The sequence below is a fragment of the Mustela putorius genome, unplaced genomic scaffold, assembly GCF_011764305.1.
Source record: "Mustela putorius furo isolate JIRA1106 unplaced genomic scaffold, ASM1176430v1.1 tig00000281_pilon_pilon_pilon, whole genome shotgun sequence".
In the NCBI taxonomy this organism is placed as follows: Eukaryota; Metazoa; Chordata; class Mammalia; order Carnivora; family Mustelidae; genus Mustela; species Mustela putorius.
This window is the reverse complement of record NW_025421343.1, coordinates 1441257-1456643: the sequence shown is the minus strand read 5'-3', so window position 1 is coordinate 1456643 and position 15387 is coordinate 1441257. Positions and strand designations below refer to the sequence as shown.

Sequence of the window (15387 nt, the reverse complement as noted above, 5' to 3'; positions counted from 1 at the left end):
CAGAGAGAGCCCCTTTCTCCAGGTCTAGGTCTAGGAGAGGAGGCAGGAACAGCATCTCCCACCACCCAACACCTTTGCTCCAGGCCCCGTTCTAGTCTGTAGAAGAAAGTGGAGGCTGGGAGCGAAGCTCAGTGGTCAGCCCTCATGGTGCCGGGATTTCCTCCCCACTGTGAGAAGGAGAGGGTGTGCCCCTCACGGGGAGGGGCCAGGAGCACGGAAGAATCATTTGTAGGGACTGGAAGAGCCTGAGAGGAGAGTCTGAACTCCTTCCCCAGCCAGAACGCTTGTCAACCCAGCACGGCTGCGCCCAGATTTGTGGCCCAGGAGTGCAAAGGCTGTGCTTGCTTCTGGCCTGGAAGTTTCAGAGGCTGGCAGCTGCCTGGGGCGGTGTGTGCCCGCAGGACAAGGTGGGGGGGCACCGAGAGGAGGGCGCAAGAGAAAAAGGATGGGGTGGCCTTGCTGGTGGACTCCAGCTTTGCGAGGGTGTAAGGGAGGCCAGCCACTCCTGTGGCTCTGGGGAAGGAGCCCAGAGGCAAGAAAGAGGAGGCAGGAATGGGAGGGCTGGCTGGGTGAGGATGAGGGCCCAGTGGAGGCCCCCTGGGGCGATGCCTGGAGACCCCACCTCCTAGGAGCAACCACCCCTCTAGCGCCCCCAATGGTGAGTCAGACCTGTTCTGAGTCAGGAAGGGGAGGAAGAAGAGATCTGAAATAGACAGGAGTCTGGTGTTTTAAATTGGACCGGACCGAGTTTCAGTGATAGAAATAACCAGAAGGTTATGGGATGTACTTGAGATTGAGGGATTCCTTCCTTCATTCATTCACTCAATCATTCATTCAGTGGCTATGTACTGAGTGCCTACTACCTGCTGGGCGGTGCTCTCGACGTGGGGGGCGGGGAATGAGCAGGGATGAAAGCAGAGCAAATCCTTGGTGCGGAGGGGACGGCACCGAGGGAGAGCCGGAGACGAAGAAGGGCAAAGGACAACAGCGTGACTGGCAGGGGGCGTGAAGGGCTTTGGGCAGTGTCCCTCAAATTATTCGTCCTGAGGAACCGCCTTAAAGTTTCCAGTCTGTTGTGGACCAATGTTTTTGTCAAATACAATTAAAACGAATTACACTTACTTTGTGCCCCTGACGCGTCCTGGACAGGGAACAGTTTGCGGGGGACGCCAGCCCTGAGAACCGCACTTGGAGAGACACTGGTTTGGGCAAAGGCTGCAGGATGGAGGGGGAGAGGGAGGGGAGGGGACTAGCTCATTACTTCGTGGGTGGCAAACACGGCCTCTCTGAAGAGGTGACATGTGAAGGAGATAGCAGTAAGGGAAGGTCAAGGGCATTCGACTAAGTATGGCTGAAGGAAGCCACTGGAAAGAAAACCTTCCTGAGTTTGTCGCTCCCTGGAACTCCACGAAAGGGTCCCTCCAGACCCTTGGGGAAGTGGCTCTTGTAGGACGGAGGTACCAACCCAAGAATGCCCCAGCTCAGTTTCTCATCTCAAAAATGGGAACAAAAGGGCGCCTGGGTGGCTCAGAGGGTTAAGCCGCTGCCTTCGGCTCAGGTCATGATCTCAGGGTCCTGGGATCGAGGCCTGCATCGGGCTCTCTGCTCAGCGGGGAGCCTGCTTCCTGCTTCCTCCTCTTTCTCTGCCTGCCTCTCTGCCTGCCTGTGATCTCTGTCAAATAAATAAATAAAATCTTAAAAAAAAAAAATGAGGACAAAAATACCTGGGCTGTTGCAGGGATCAGATAAGAAAGTCCATGTAGGGCGCCTGGGTGGCTCAGTGGGTTAAGCCGCTGCCTTCGGCTCAGGTCATGATCTCAGGGTCCTGGGATCGAGTCCCGCATCGGGCTCTCTGCTCAGCAAGGAGCCTGCTTCCCTCTCTCTCTCTCTGCCTGCCTCTCCGACTACTTGTGATTTCTCTCTGTCAAATAAATAAATAAAATCTTAAAAAAAAAAAAAAAAAAAAAAAAAAAAAAGTCCATGTAGATGGCTCCGCATGGTGCCTGGCCTACCCAGAATGTGAGCTCCTGGCTCTGAACTAGGGGGAGAGGACAGACCCAGAAGTCAGGATTCCTGTCCTGGGGAAGCTGAGGGTCCAGGGGGAGGGTGGCCCTGACCCACTCCTGGCAGCAAAGGGAGTGGCAATAACAAGAATGTGATCCATGAGGAATGACAAAGCTTGGGTGGGTTGGGAGGGGAGCAGGGAGAGGGACATGTGCGTTGGCCCCAGGTCTGGGAAGTCTCCTGGGGAAGAGGGAAGGGGGGGCGGGGCTGGGGTCTGGCATGCCCATTTCTTGGGCCCTTATGAGCCACATCAGGGGCTGTCAATCCCTGAGATTACCTGGAGTCATTTTCTAGCAAAGCTGGATGCCCCTGCCTCATCCCAGCTCAGAATCTCTACAGGGGGAGGCCTAGGCATCCATATTTTTAAAAACTTTCTGGATGTGATTCTGGTGTGTGAACTGGGGTAGAAGACGCTGGAGCTGCAAAGGTGGGGGTGAGGCTCCAGGCCCATCTACTTCCTATCATCAGTCCCACGGTCCCTAAAGGGCCAATTTGTAAGGCTCAGCAAACAAGTAAGAGACAGGCTCATAGCCTCTGGGCTCGTCCCCCCCACTTTCCTCTAGGAAGCTTTCAATCCCACCACCAGGGCCACCCTCTCTCAGGGGTAAATCTGGGTACAGATCCTTTAAGGCCCAATTCGATGGCATACTGGATGGGCTTGGATCCTGTGCAGAAGCATACTTCCTGATGCTGGCCTCCCCTTGCTTTCTTGGTGCCCTGCTGTGTCTCCCTGCAGGCTGCCATCCTGCCTCCTCCCTCTCCTGGTTCCCCTGGAACTCAGTGAATGCTTGGGGCCCTCTTACCTGCAAGGGACCACAGGGCGAGTCAGTAAGTCGGTGAGTCACACACGAGGGGAGGGGCGTGGTTTCTTTTCTTTCTTTTTTTTTTTTTTTAAGATTTTATTTATTTGTTACGAGCGAGCGAGCTCAGGCAGACAGTGGTAGGCAGAGGCAGAGGGAGAAGCAGGTTCCCTGCCAAGCAAGGAGCCCGATGTGGGACTTGATCCCAGGACGTTGGGATCATGACCTGAGCCGAAGGCAGCCGCTTAACCAACTGAGCCACCCAGGCATCCCTAGGGGCGTGGTTTCTAGCCGGCTGCCAGGACTAGGGAGATGTCTTCTGGGAGATCATCTGTCCCCCTTTCTGGGCTCATGGTTGGCCTTAAACCCTAAGCCTCACTGTGGATTTGGAAATGGCATTGATCTTTAAGAGGCTGCCTCCTGGGGTTCCTGGCTGGCTCAGTGGGTTAAAGCTCTGCCTTTGGCTCAGGTCATGATCTCAGAGTCCTAGGATTGAGCCCCACATCAGCTCTCTGCTCAGTGGGGAGCCTGCTTCCCCTTCTCTCTCTCTGCCTGCCTCTCTGCCTACTTGTGATCTCTGTCTGTCAAGTAAATAAATCAATCAATCTTTAAATTAAAAAAAAAAGAAGAAGAAGAGGCTGCTTCCTGTGACTGTGGGCCCAAACCTATTAACAGTACTTGCATATCTGCAATGGCCCTGGTTTTTGTAACCTGGAAATTACCCCCTACTCTGCGGTTCTGGATGAAGTCATCTGGGGCAGAGGTGATGGGTATGGGTCTGAGGTAACTGTCGAGGAGCCAGAGCTGCTCTTATCCAAGCTAAGTGATGACCAAGTCAGTATTGGGATGTGGCCCTTTGTCTTCAGCCTCCAGCCTGTGTGGGGCCCTGGCCTTGAAAAAGTCCCCCAGGTCAGCCGAGTGACGGGGGTCCTGGAGCTAGCCTCCCACCTTCCTTTTCTCCAAAGCCACGTCTTTTCTTGTTTCCGGCTCTGCCTCTAGTCATTCATTCATACAACACATAAACAGCAAGCATCCAGCCCATGTCGGCATTGCCAGGTGCTGAGGAAACAGGAATACCTAAAACTCACCCACTTACCTCTCAGACACCAGTCGCAGGGCAAATGGACAGGTCAAGAGTTACAGGTAAGAGTTACAAGACAGTAGATGTTTTGGTAGGACTAGCAAACAAGACAGTGAAGATCTTGGGGTCAGACAGACCCGGATTCAACTCCGGCCTCTCCTTGATTAGTGAGAATGGCATGGGGGCAAGTTACTTAAACTCTCTGGTCCTCAGTTTCCTTATCTTTAAAATGGGATTGTAATAATGCTTCCTCATAGGTTTGGGGTGATAACTCAACGAGCTAACACTAGTGAATTCAGTAAAGTGTCTGGCAGGTGCTGAAGTCTTTCCAGCAGTGTGGTACCACATCATTTGAAAAATACAGAGGTTGTTAGGTCTTCCCTAGAAATTCTAACTTGGAACCTGTGGGCTGAGCGTGGAATCTGAGCAAGGAATCTGCATTTTAATGAGGACTTCAGGGGTTCTCCACAAAGGTGGTCTGCAGACCACACTTTGAGAAACACTGGTTTAACCAAGCACCATATGTTCTCCTTGAAATGAAGCATGGGGACGAAGTGTATCAGGGGGTTTCTAAACATAGCAAGAACTGGGCTAAGTGGGACCATCCTAGTTCTCTGATGTGGGGAAGAGCACATGTCGCTTTGGGGAGCTGGGGAGAGGTGATTCTGATGGTTCCAAGAAATAGCTCTTTCTGAGACCCCCACCTGCTCTCCAGCCTTCAGGGTCTCGGCAAGGCCAGGGCCAGAGGTCACTTGTGTCCTGCCTGGTTCACTGTCCCTACATCTGAAGAATGCCTCAGCCTGCAGAACTCTGTAGGCAGGTGGAGAGGGAAGGCTTCGCTGTTCTGTCCACCAGGTCCTATAAAGGGGCTCTCATTAAAAGTGCAGACAACCTACCTGGCATATAGAGGTTAAGGAGGAGATAGGGAATGAGAACGGGCCCTGAGTAAGCCCATGCTCTCTCTCTGCCTGAATTAGGACCCTCCTGATACCCAGGAAGAGGGCAAAGATGCTTGTTGGCAGGAGGAAGAGAAGTGGACAGAGGCAGTTGCTTGGAGAGCAGTTGGGGGGCATAGTTGGGAGCTCTAGAGGGCAGGGCTGTACTTAGCATTGAAGCCCTCAGCTCCAAAATGACCTTCAGCTTCCACTCTCTACTAGGCCTGCTACACCATGGTTCCTGTTTTGGGATTTCCACAAGACTGTGCCTCCTGTTTCATCCCTTAGAAGTCCATCTATCATTTGAGCACACTTGAAGGAATCTCTTATCCTTTCCCCCAGAAGAACCCAGACCAAGACAGTTAGGTAAATCAGAGAAACATCAACCCCGTGAAAAAACTCAGACATATCTTCCTGACATTTCCACTTGGATCTCAGACTGAACTGATCCAAAACAAAACTCTAGATTCTTCTCCCACTGTCCTGCTCCTCCCCGGCTTTCTCAACTTGTCCATGTGGGATGTGGCATATGTGACCATTTTTCTACATACATCTGTTCCAGTCCCAACCAGTTCTCTCTCCCTTGCCCAGTGGACATAATTCATGATGAGCAAGTCCTAACAGGCTCTATCTCCAAATCAGAGTACGTCTCGGATCAGTTCACTTCTCTCCTTCACCATCACCCGGAGCTTGACACAACATGGCAGTGGCCCCACCTTGCCCTCTCATCCACATTCTCCAGATGTCAGAATGATCTCTGTAAAATGCCAGTCCTCTCTTCAACACTTCACTGTGGCCCCTAAACACTATCTGCTCTTCCCTACCTATCTTCCCTATTACCCTCCAACTCCAGCCACACTGGCCTTCTGACACTTCCAGAACATTCTATGCTAGTTCCAGGTCTTGCCAGTTTACTCTGAGTCTCGACTCCTCTTCTTCTGGCTCTTCCTCTGGCTGTTTCCTTTCTGTCATTCACACCTCAGCCCATCTCCTCAAAGAAGCTTTCCCTGATGACCCCCTAGTCTCTATTTTATCATGTTTTATCTGCCTCATAGCACTCATCACTCTTTAAATGCTATCTGTCAGGGCGTCTGGGTGGCTCAGTGGGTTAAAGTCTCTGTCTATGGCTTGGGTCATGATCCCAGGGTCCTGGGATCAAGCCCCGCATGGGGCTCTCTGCTCAGCAGGGAGTCTGCTTCCCTTCCTCTCTCTGCCTGCCTCTCTGCCTCTCTTGTGATCTCTGTCTGTCAAACAAACAAACAAACAAACAAATAAATAAATAAATGCTATCTGTCTTTCTCTGCAGAATGGAAGCTGCTATGAGGCTAAGTGCCTTGTCTGTTTTGCTCTGGGCTATGTTTCCAGTGCCGAGAACAGTACCTGTATGTAGTAAGTATTCGGTAATATTTTTTTTTTAAAGATTTTATTTATTTATTTGACAGAGAGAAATCACAAGTAGATGGGAGGCAGGCAGAGAGAGAGAGGGAAGCAGGCTCTCTGCTGAGCAGAGAGCCCGATGCGGGACTCGATCCCAGGACTCCGAGATCATGACCTGAGCCGAAGGCAGCGGCTTAACCCACTGAGCCACCCAGGCACCCCTCGGTAATATTTTTGAACAGAGGTATGGGTGACTATATGGAGCATTCCACTGAATTTTAACTATATAACCTAGAGCAAGTTACTAACCTCTCTGAGTTTCCTGAAATGGGGATAGTACTACCCATAAAGCCATCTTTTTGTAAAAATTGGTTGAACTAATGAATGTATGTGCCTACTTGATTTTTATTTTTCTTCAAGATTTCTTTTCTTAAGTAGGCTCCACGCTGGGACCTCATGACCCTGAGATCAAGACCTGAGATGAGATCAACAGCTGATGCTAACCAAATGACCCACCCAAGTGCCCCTAAAATATTTTAAGTAATCTCTATATCCAGTGTGGGCCTTGAATTTATGACCCCGAGATCAAGAGTCGCATTCTCCACTGACTGAGCCAACCACTTTCCCCAAATATTCCTGCCTTAAACTTTAAACATGTTATTTAATTTCTTTGTGCCTCAGTTCTCCTCTCTTCAAAGCAAAAATAATAAAGGCCTCTTCTGGTATTTAAAAAGTGTACATATTTAGGCAAACCATAAGTGACTCTTAATCTCACAAAACAAACTGAAGGTTGCTGGGGGGAGGGGGCTGGGAGAAGGGGGTGGAGTTATGGACATTGGGGAGGGTATGTGCTTTGGTGAGTGCTGTGAAGTGTGTAAACCTGGTGATTCACAGACCTGTACCCCTGGGGATAAAAATATATGTTTGTAAAAAATAAAAAATTTTTAAAAAAGTGAACATATTTGACCTTTGTCCCTGGTTCTAGATAGGGAGCCCCTAAAGCCCTGGGAATTCCTTGAGTGATAGGAGTGTCTTTTGTCATTGATAACGGATCCCTTTAAGCTACATCTGAGATTATGCTAACAAGGTGACTCAGGGTGGGCCCTGCACAGTTTCAGGTGGCAGCACTGGTCCCAGAAAGACACCACCCCCCATGATTAAAGGTTTGGAGTCTCCAGGAAGGCAAGGGGGCTGGGTTATAAAGACTCTTGAACAGTAAGGATTCAGAGAGCTTCTGGGTTGATAAGCATGTGGGAGTCTTGGGGTCTGGCACACCCAGAAACTGTACAGAAGCTCCTCGAACACCCTCACCCCAACAGCTTGCTCTATGGATCTCTTTTGGCTGTCTCTCTCCCCTGCCCCAAACTGGGCTATTTCTGAGTTCTATCCTTTACAATAAGCCTGTACATGAAAGTGAAGTGTTTTCCTGAGTTCTGCCAGTCATTCCAACACACCGCCAAACCCGAAGAGGGAGATGTGGGAACCCCCAATTTTCCAGCTGGCCAGTAAGAAGTACAGGTGGCCCAGGGGGGACTTGCACCTGGCACCAGATGGGAGATTGTCCTGTGGGACTGAGCCTTACGTGGCGGTGTCTGTGCTCACTGCAGGAGTCTGCGTCAGAACTGAATTGACTAGTTTGACACCCAGTTGGTGGGAAACAATGGGAGAACTGGTTGCTCTTGGTGTTGGGAAACACCACACATTGGGCATCAGAAGTACAGTCTGAAGAAATACCTCCCTCCCCTCCCACAAGGTCGTGGTGAGGACGACAGGAGTTAGGCCACCTCTAGTACTTAGAGCCTGGTACAGAGGACCCGGTAAAGGTAAAGGTCAGCTGTGCCTTATAGGACCTACAAGGGCTGGGGCTGGGGAAAGAGAAAGGAGGGGAGTAAGCAAGAGTCAGTAAGTTGAGGATTCCCTGGGTGGAGGTGGGGGTCTCTGTTTGCCCAGCTGTGTGCTGAGCTCCCCAAAGAGACCTGAAAAGGAGATGTGGCTTTCAAACACATTCTTGTCCCCCGGAAGTGTATGCTAGCTAGTGCCCAACACACACACACACACACACACTCACACACACACACACACGCTACACACCATATGGAAGGGTCTCTCAGGTGGAGGTTTTATGGAAGTCTTCCTGGAAGAGGAGGGGTTTGCCCTCAACCATCAAGGGTAGGTACACTATGGTGTCTAGGGCGCAGAGCAGGGGAAGGATGAGGACAGAGAAGGAGCAGAGTTTCCAGGTATAGTGTGTGGGCAAAGCGAGGCCAGGCAGAGGGCAGTTAGGATAGGGAGGGGCAGGTACAGAGGGGTGACTCTCTGCCTCATTTCGTTCCAGGAGCTCTGGCCTGGCTCAGCCACTGCAGCCCTCTGTCTGGCAGAGCCGGGCTTGCCAGCCTCTGTACTGAGAATAGCTGGGGTAAGGGTCCTTGTTGCCCGGGGCCATCTGCCGGGTGGTTCGGGGGTCTGCGACTGGCAGCTGCAAGAAAACAGGTCCAGGTGGAGATGGCCCAGGCTTGCAGGACAGCAGCCACCCCTGACTTAACTGCACTGGGTTGCTGGGAGGCCTTGGTGAATTACTCTGCACAGAGCCCACAGAGCAGCTCCTGGGCACAGCAGGTCCTCAGTGGTATTATTACCATTATTGTTATCATGCATCTGTTACAGCTTGAAATGCATGCTGACTTTACAAAAGGTTCTCCTTTGGGTCAAGCTTATTATTGTTAAAATGCTAAGCCCTTCCTGGGTGAAGGAGGTGTTCAGACTCCTTCTCTCCAGCAAGAACTTCCGAGGCACAGTGGGATAAAGGGTGTGTATGGAGGGTATGTATGGAGGGGGGACAGAGGGAAGGCCCAGAATGGGGAAATAAGTCCCCAACTCAGTTCTTTTTTTTTTCTTTTTTTTTTTTTAATTTTATTTATTTATTTGACAGAGTGAGATCACAAGTAGGCAGAGAGGCAGGCGGAGAGAGAGAGGAAGAAGCAGGCTCCCTGCTGAGCAGAGAACCCGATGCGGGACTCGACCCAAGACCCTGAGATCATGACCTGAGCCGAAGGCAGCGGCTTAACCCACTGAGCCACCCAGACACCCCCCAACTCAGTTCTTTGATGTTTCTTCTCTTCCTGGAATCTTTTCTCCTGGCAAGCCAACCCCTCCCCATCCTTTCCTGCAAGGTCCCTCCGGCACCAACACCCCTGATTCACTCCCTGCATCCTGGACGCCCTCCTTCCTATTTCTCTGGCTCTTTCTCATATCCCACCCCAAAGTGGCAGAGGCATTCAGAAGGCCTCCTGTGGGCCTACTGGCGCCAGTGCTCTCTTGTTCCCACTGTATTTACTGCTCTGGTTTACCTCTAACTCTCAGCTTTTCCCTGATACATGTCTGAAGTCCTCCCAAGCTGGGTCTCCCAGTAGCAGCCCACAAGGCCTCACACCCCCCACAAAGTCCCCAGGCTTGCAGGCCACGGGTGGAGTAGCCTGGCCCTGCCGGCTTACCTGGGTCTCGGAGAGATTCAGCAGACGGGCCAGCTCAGTGCGCTCCCGGCCCACCACATACTGGCAGCGCTGGAACTCCATTTCCAGGCGGTAGAGCTGCTCAGCCGTGAAGGACGTGCGGGTCCGCTTGGGCCGGTCTAGGTCCAGGCCCTTAGGCAGGACGATCTCCCGGATGGTCCCCTTGGCATCTGCAGGGGCCGTAAAAAGAGGCCAGTTAGTTCACTAGGCAAGGAGTTAGACCACCAACAATCATCTTCACAAGAGGCAGTGTGATCTAATGGGGAGCTCTTCCGCCTGGGTCTGGCAATGTGGTGTCTGACAAGTGGCTTACCCTCTCTGGGCTGAGCTTCCTTCATCATCCAATGCAGTATGTTGTATCTATTGGGCAAATATATGTGAACGGGCCTCATTACAAATTTCAAGTCCTCTACCATAGTCTGGGCAGAAAGGACTCACTCTGACTCAGCCAGAATTCTGTTCCCTCGGCAGAGTAGAAGGACAAATGGACAGAGATATACCAAGTCCTCAAGTGCAGAGGAAGGGATGGGTTAGAATTGGACCTGATCACTCAGGTAAGGCTTACTGGAGGAGACATCTAGGACTAGGTCCTGAGCCCTGTGCTGGCATGTGCATGCATGGGGGAACACTCAGTCCACAGACCCTCCTGGGATCCATGAGGAAGCTAGCCAGTGTGGGGTGGGGGGCAGCCTAGGGAGCTGGGATCCCCAGGAAAGAGCCCAAGGACCACCGCCACCACATCAAGCTGCTGCAGTGCCTTCCAGAGACAAGATTTCTACCACTCCCCTTGTACCTAGTTCTGAGCAATAGGACCACCCTCCTGGGTCCTAAACCAATGCCATCTGTGCACAGGGTCTCCAATATTTTGAAGCCTCCTCAAGAGTGGCTGAAATCCCTGAAGCCTATGTTCACTAGATATTCCCACTCAAAGAATTGAGAAACAACAACTAAATGTGCGGCAAAAGTAAAATGTGAATTGGAAGGGGGGCTTGCTATCTATACCTCAGCTTTAATTATAGGGGCAGAGATGATCTGTGTTCTCCCTCTAGAAGCATATGGCGGGGTTGCTCATGTTTTAGGCGTAATAAAAACAGACACCTCTGCCATGTGTGCTCTGGGCCAGGCACTGTTCTATGCACCCAAACCCTCCTAATGTCTCAGTGGAGCTGAACTATTTATTAGTCCCATTTTACAGATAGGGAAGTGGAGGAAAACATTTTAAGTAACTTAGCTGAGGCCGCACCGACACTATTCCATCGGCTATATAAATACCCTCACTTTACCTTATGAAGACCATCTTTTGGTAATGCGTAATGATTCAGTGGATAGGTTATAATGACGAGAACTCTGGTCATGGATACAGAAAAAGAAAAAAACAACTTTGGTCAGGGGTACAGGAAAGGACCTGAGTTTGGGATGTGCTGTCTGGCAAGGGACTCCTGTGAGCCTCACCACTCTGGATTCTGCTTCTAGAATCTCTGCCCTAGAGGGTAAATCTGACCCACTCCCCGCCTATCCTCCATATGATCTAGGAGACTGGTACTTTCTACATTCCGAAAAGTGGGGAGGTAGTATTTGTGACCCCGTTGATTGGGTCCCCTTTGTTCAAGTCCTGTTATTTCCAACTACGAGACCTGTCTCAGAACTTTGTCACAACACCCAAGTAACTCCATCTCCAAAGGCCTTGATTTTATTAAAAGTGTTTTGGGGTGTGTAGACTGGAGGAAGGGTGGCAGCTGTCATATGTGGTGCTGGCAGCTTCACATCTCCTCAGTGAGCCTCTGGAGACCACCTGAGCCTGTGTTCCTGACCACTGGGGTCAAATCACACGTGTCCCCTGTCATTTCCTCCTTGTAGAAGAGCCGAGATGAGCATTCCTGCCTCAGGGAACAGACAAGGTCAGCTCTTCCTCTCAAGGTCAGGGAAGGCAGGAATCCTATAGGCAACTTGCCCGCTAGTTATCAAAACAGGCCATTAAAACAAGCATAGGAAAAGATACCCAACATCGCAAGCCAGTAGGAAAAGGCAAATTAAAATCACAAGAGATACAAATTAGAATAGCTAAAATAAAAAATACTGAGAGTTTCAAGGCTCAGAGGATGCAGAGAAACTCAATCTCTCAGGCACTGCCAGTGGGAACATACCTGGTACAGCCACACTAGAAAATGACCTGGAACTTTCTTAAAGGGTTGAATATATATTACCATAAAACCCAGTGACCACACTCCTGGGCATTTATCCTAGAGAAACAAAATCTTAGGTTCATGGCAAAACCCATACATGAATGTTCACAGCTGCTTTATTTATAATAACCACCCCCATGGAAACATGCCACTGAATGTCCCTCAGCAGGTGAGTGGTTAAGCAAACAGGGGTACAGCTAGTCCATGGGATATCAACTGAGCCACCCAGGCACCCCTTGATAATGTTTTATAGATATGCAAAATGTCACTTTTGGGAGAAGGGGCACCTGGATGGCTCAGGTGTTAAGTGTCTGCTTTGAGCTTAGGTCATGATCCCAGGGTCCTGGGATCAAACCCCACATCGCATCGGGCTCCCTGCTCAGCAGGAAGCCTACTTCTCCCTCTCTGCCGCTCCCCCTGCTTGTGTTTCCTCTCTTACTGTGTCTCTCTCTGTCAAATAAATAAATAAAATCTTTAAAAAAAGATATAAAACTAGAGCTGTAAAGGAAAGACAAAGAATATAACCAACTATATTAAAGCTAATGCCTTTTGTAGGACAAAAGCAAAAATTTTACCAAGATAATTATTTTTAAATTGAAGAAAAACCTTTTTAAAAATGTAAAGAAATTATCTATAATGCAATAATAAATAATTTTTTTAAAAAGCAAGTTGTCTAGTCTAGACTGAAAAATGGTCAAATTATTTATCTGGGCCATTTAGAGAAAAAGATGCCAAATGACCAATAAATGTAAGAAAAATGAGCAGAGCTTCACAGAAATCAGGATGCTGCGAATTCACATGATGGAAAATCATTTGTCTCCCGAAGGACTGGAAGGGCATTAATTAATGGTTAATAAATCAATGATGAACTGTAGGAGGTGCCACACTCCCATTTAATGTTGGTAGGACTGTAAATTGTCACCACCTTTTCATTATTTATTTATTTTTATTTTTATTTATTTATTTTTTTTAAAGATTTTATTTATTTATTTGACAGAGAGAAATCACAAGTAGATGGAGAGGCAGGCAGAGAGAGAGAGAGAGGGAAGCAGGCTCTCTGCTCAGCAGAGAGCCCGATGCGGGACTCGATCCCAGGACCCTGAGATCATGACCCGAGCCGAAGGCAGCGGCTTAACCCACTGAGCCACCCAGGCGCCCATCATTATTTATTTATTTTTAAAGATTTTATTTATTTATTTGACAGAGAGAGAGATCACAAGTAGGCAGAGGCAGGCAGAGAGAGAGAGAGAGGAGGAAGCAGGCTCCCCACTGAGCAGATAGCCCGATATGGGGCTTGATCCCAGGACCCTGAGATCATGACCTGAGCCGAAGGCAGATGCTTTAACCCACTGAGCCTCCCAGACGCTCCTGTCACCACCTTTTTAGGCTACATAAGACACACGTAACTTTTGCCCTAGCATTTTATTTTAGTAAGTATTTATTCAGAAAAGCATACATTCAAGTGCTCCAAAGTATATGTAAGTATGTTTGCTACAGCTTTGTTCAAAATATTGAAAATCTGAAAGCAACCTCAAGGTTCCCCACAAGGGAAATGACTGAACAAATGATGGTAATTCACACTACAAAATAGTGTGCAGCAATTTAAAAGAAGGACAAAGTATTTACATGAACTGACATTAAGTGAAACAAAGTTTCAGAATAACATATGCAGTAATATCCCACTTAAGTAAATGAAACACATATTCACATCAAACCATTCAATACATATTTAATGAGCACCTACTATGTACCAAATATTATTCCAGGGTCTGGAGATACAGAAATGAGCAAAAGAAACAAGTTCCTTGTTTCCTTAGACCTTGTACTGTGGACAGAGAAAAACAATAAACTTTAAAATTGAGTATGTATGTAACGACAAATGCTGGGATGACAATAAAACAAGATAAGAGGATATTGCTGACCCTCTCCAAATTACCAAAACCCAATAACCATAGGGTGTGTGTGTGTGTGTGTGTGTGTGTGTGTGTAGTTGCTACTTTAGCTATAACAGAGAAGACTACTCATCAAAGTTAAGTTAATGGATAAATTATGAATGCCATTTACCAGTGTTTCCAACCTCTCCCCAGCACATGGTAGGGTTGCACTAATTTTCTGCACATTGAAATTACATATGCCTATATGACTGACTTTGGCCAAAAAGAAAAGAAAAGGTCACCTTCAGGTGGACACTTTAAAAACTGGTTCATAATCTGCCATGGCCCTTCCCTCTCACTGGGAAGGTCCTGGAAATAGGAGTCAAGATGGCCGGTCATCAGCCTGGATCTCTGAGTACCAAACTGAGCCTGAGCCTACTTGTGATGCACTTATCATGAGAGTGAGAAGTACACTTGTGTTTTATTCAAACTCTAAGATTTGGGGTTGTTTCGGAGGCAAAACCTAGCCCCCTGGACACAGCCCCCTTCCCTGAATTTTTCCTTTTCTGGGTGGAGTTTGGGGGAAGGACCCAGAAAGAGGGACAGCTTTAATTCCAGGGCCTCCTTGTGGGTAGGGACTTGTTAGGATGAAAATGCACCCCTGAAGCTTGCTGCCTTTCTGGTCTCCTCAAAGAGGCCTGAGTCCTAGGGGGATGGGAGAGGGTGATCCAGTCAAAGGAGACTTTGCTTTGGGGGAGGTGGTCATCTCTGACTAATAATGGCTAGCCACTGCCCCTGACCTCTAGGACCAAATATTACCCACTCCTGGTCCCTCGCCCAGTGGATGCCCACAGAGCCCTTCCTGATTTCAACCCCTGGCACCCGGGTAGTTCCTTTGCATGATGAGCTGGTAATGTGCCGATTTTAAAACGTGACAAGGGGGGCGCCTGGGTGGCTCAGTGGGTTAAGCCTCTGCCTTCGGCTCAGGTCATGATCCCAGGGTCCTGGGATCGAGCCCCGCATCGGGCTCTCTGCTCCGCGGTGGGCCTGCTTCCTCCCTCTCTCTCTCTGCTTGCCTCTTGGCCTACTTGTGATCTCTCTCTCTCTGTGTCAAATAAATAAATAAAACCTTTAAAAAAAAAATAAAAAAAAAAAATAAAACGTGACAAGGTCCTTCCTTTTTTAATCTACAAGGTGATTATTATAAAAATTCCTTATGGAAAATTCATCTTCGAGTTTATTGGGAAAATTAAAAATGGAAGAATAGTGAGGAAACAATGTGAAAGAATGAGGCGAAAATGCTTGCTTTATCCCCCACCCCGCCAGTAGAACATATTACAAATCTACAGCAACTAAAATGGTATGATGCCGGCACAAGTATCTGGAAGCAAATCGACGCATATATGAGGATTTTTATAAAGAAGACATTTCAGGGGTTCCTGGGTGGCTTAGTTGTTAAACACCTGCCTTCGGCTCAGGTCATGATTCCAGGGCCTGGGTGAGCCCAGCATTGGGTTCCCTGCTCGGCGGGAAACCTGCTTCTCCCTCTCCCTCTGCCTCTGCT

At 49.0% G+C, this 15387-nt stretch overlaps 1 protein-coding gene across 1 annotated transcript in view; it reads right to left on the bottom strand.

Moving 5' to 3' along the window:
* The window catches only part of VAX2 (ventral anterior homeobox 2), a 28824-nt gene that overhangs the window by 1527 nt on the left and 11910 nt on the right, over positions 1-15387 (bottom strand). The window contains exon 2 of the mRNA XM_004742151.2: positions 9749-9936. Coding sequence (XP_004742208.1) covers positions 9749-9936 — 188 coding nt within the window. The remainder of the gene's footprint in view (positions 1-9748; positions 9937-15387) is intronic.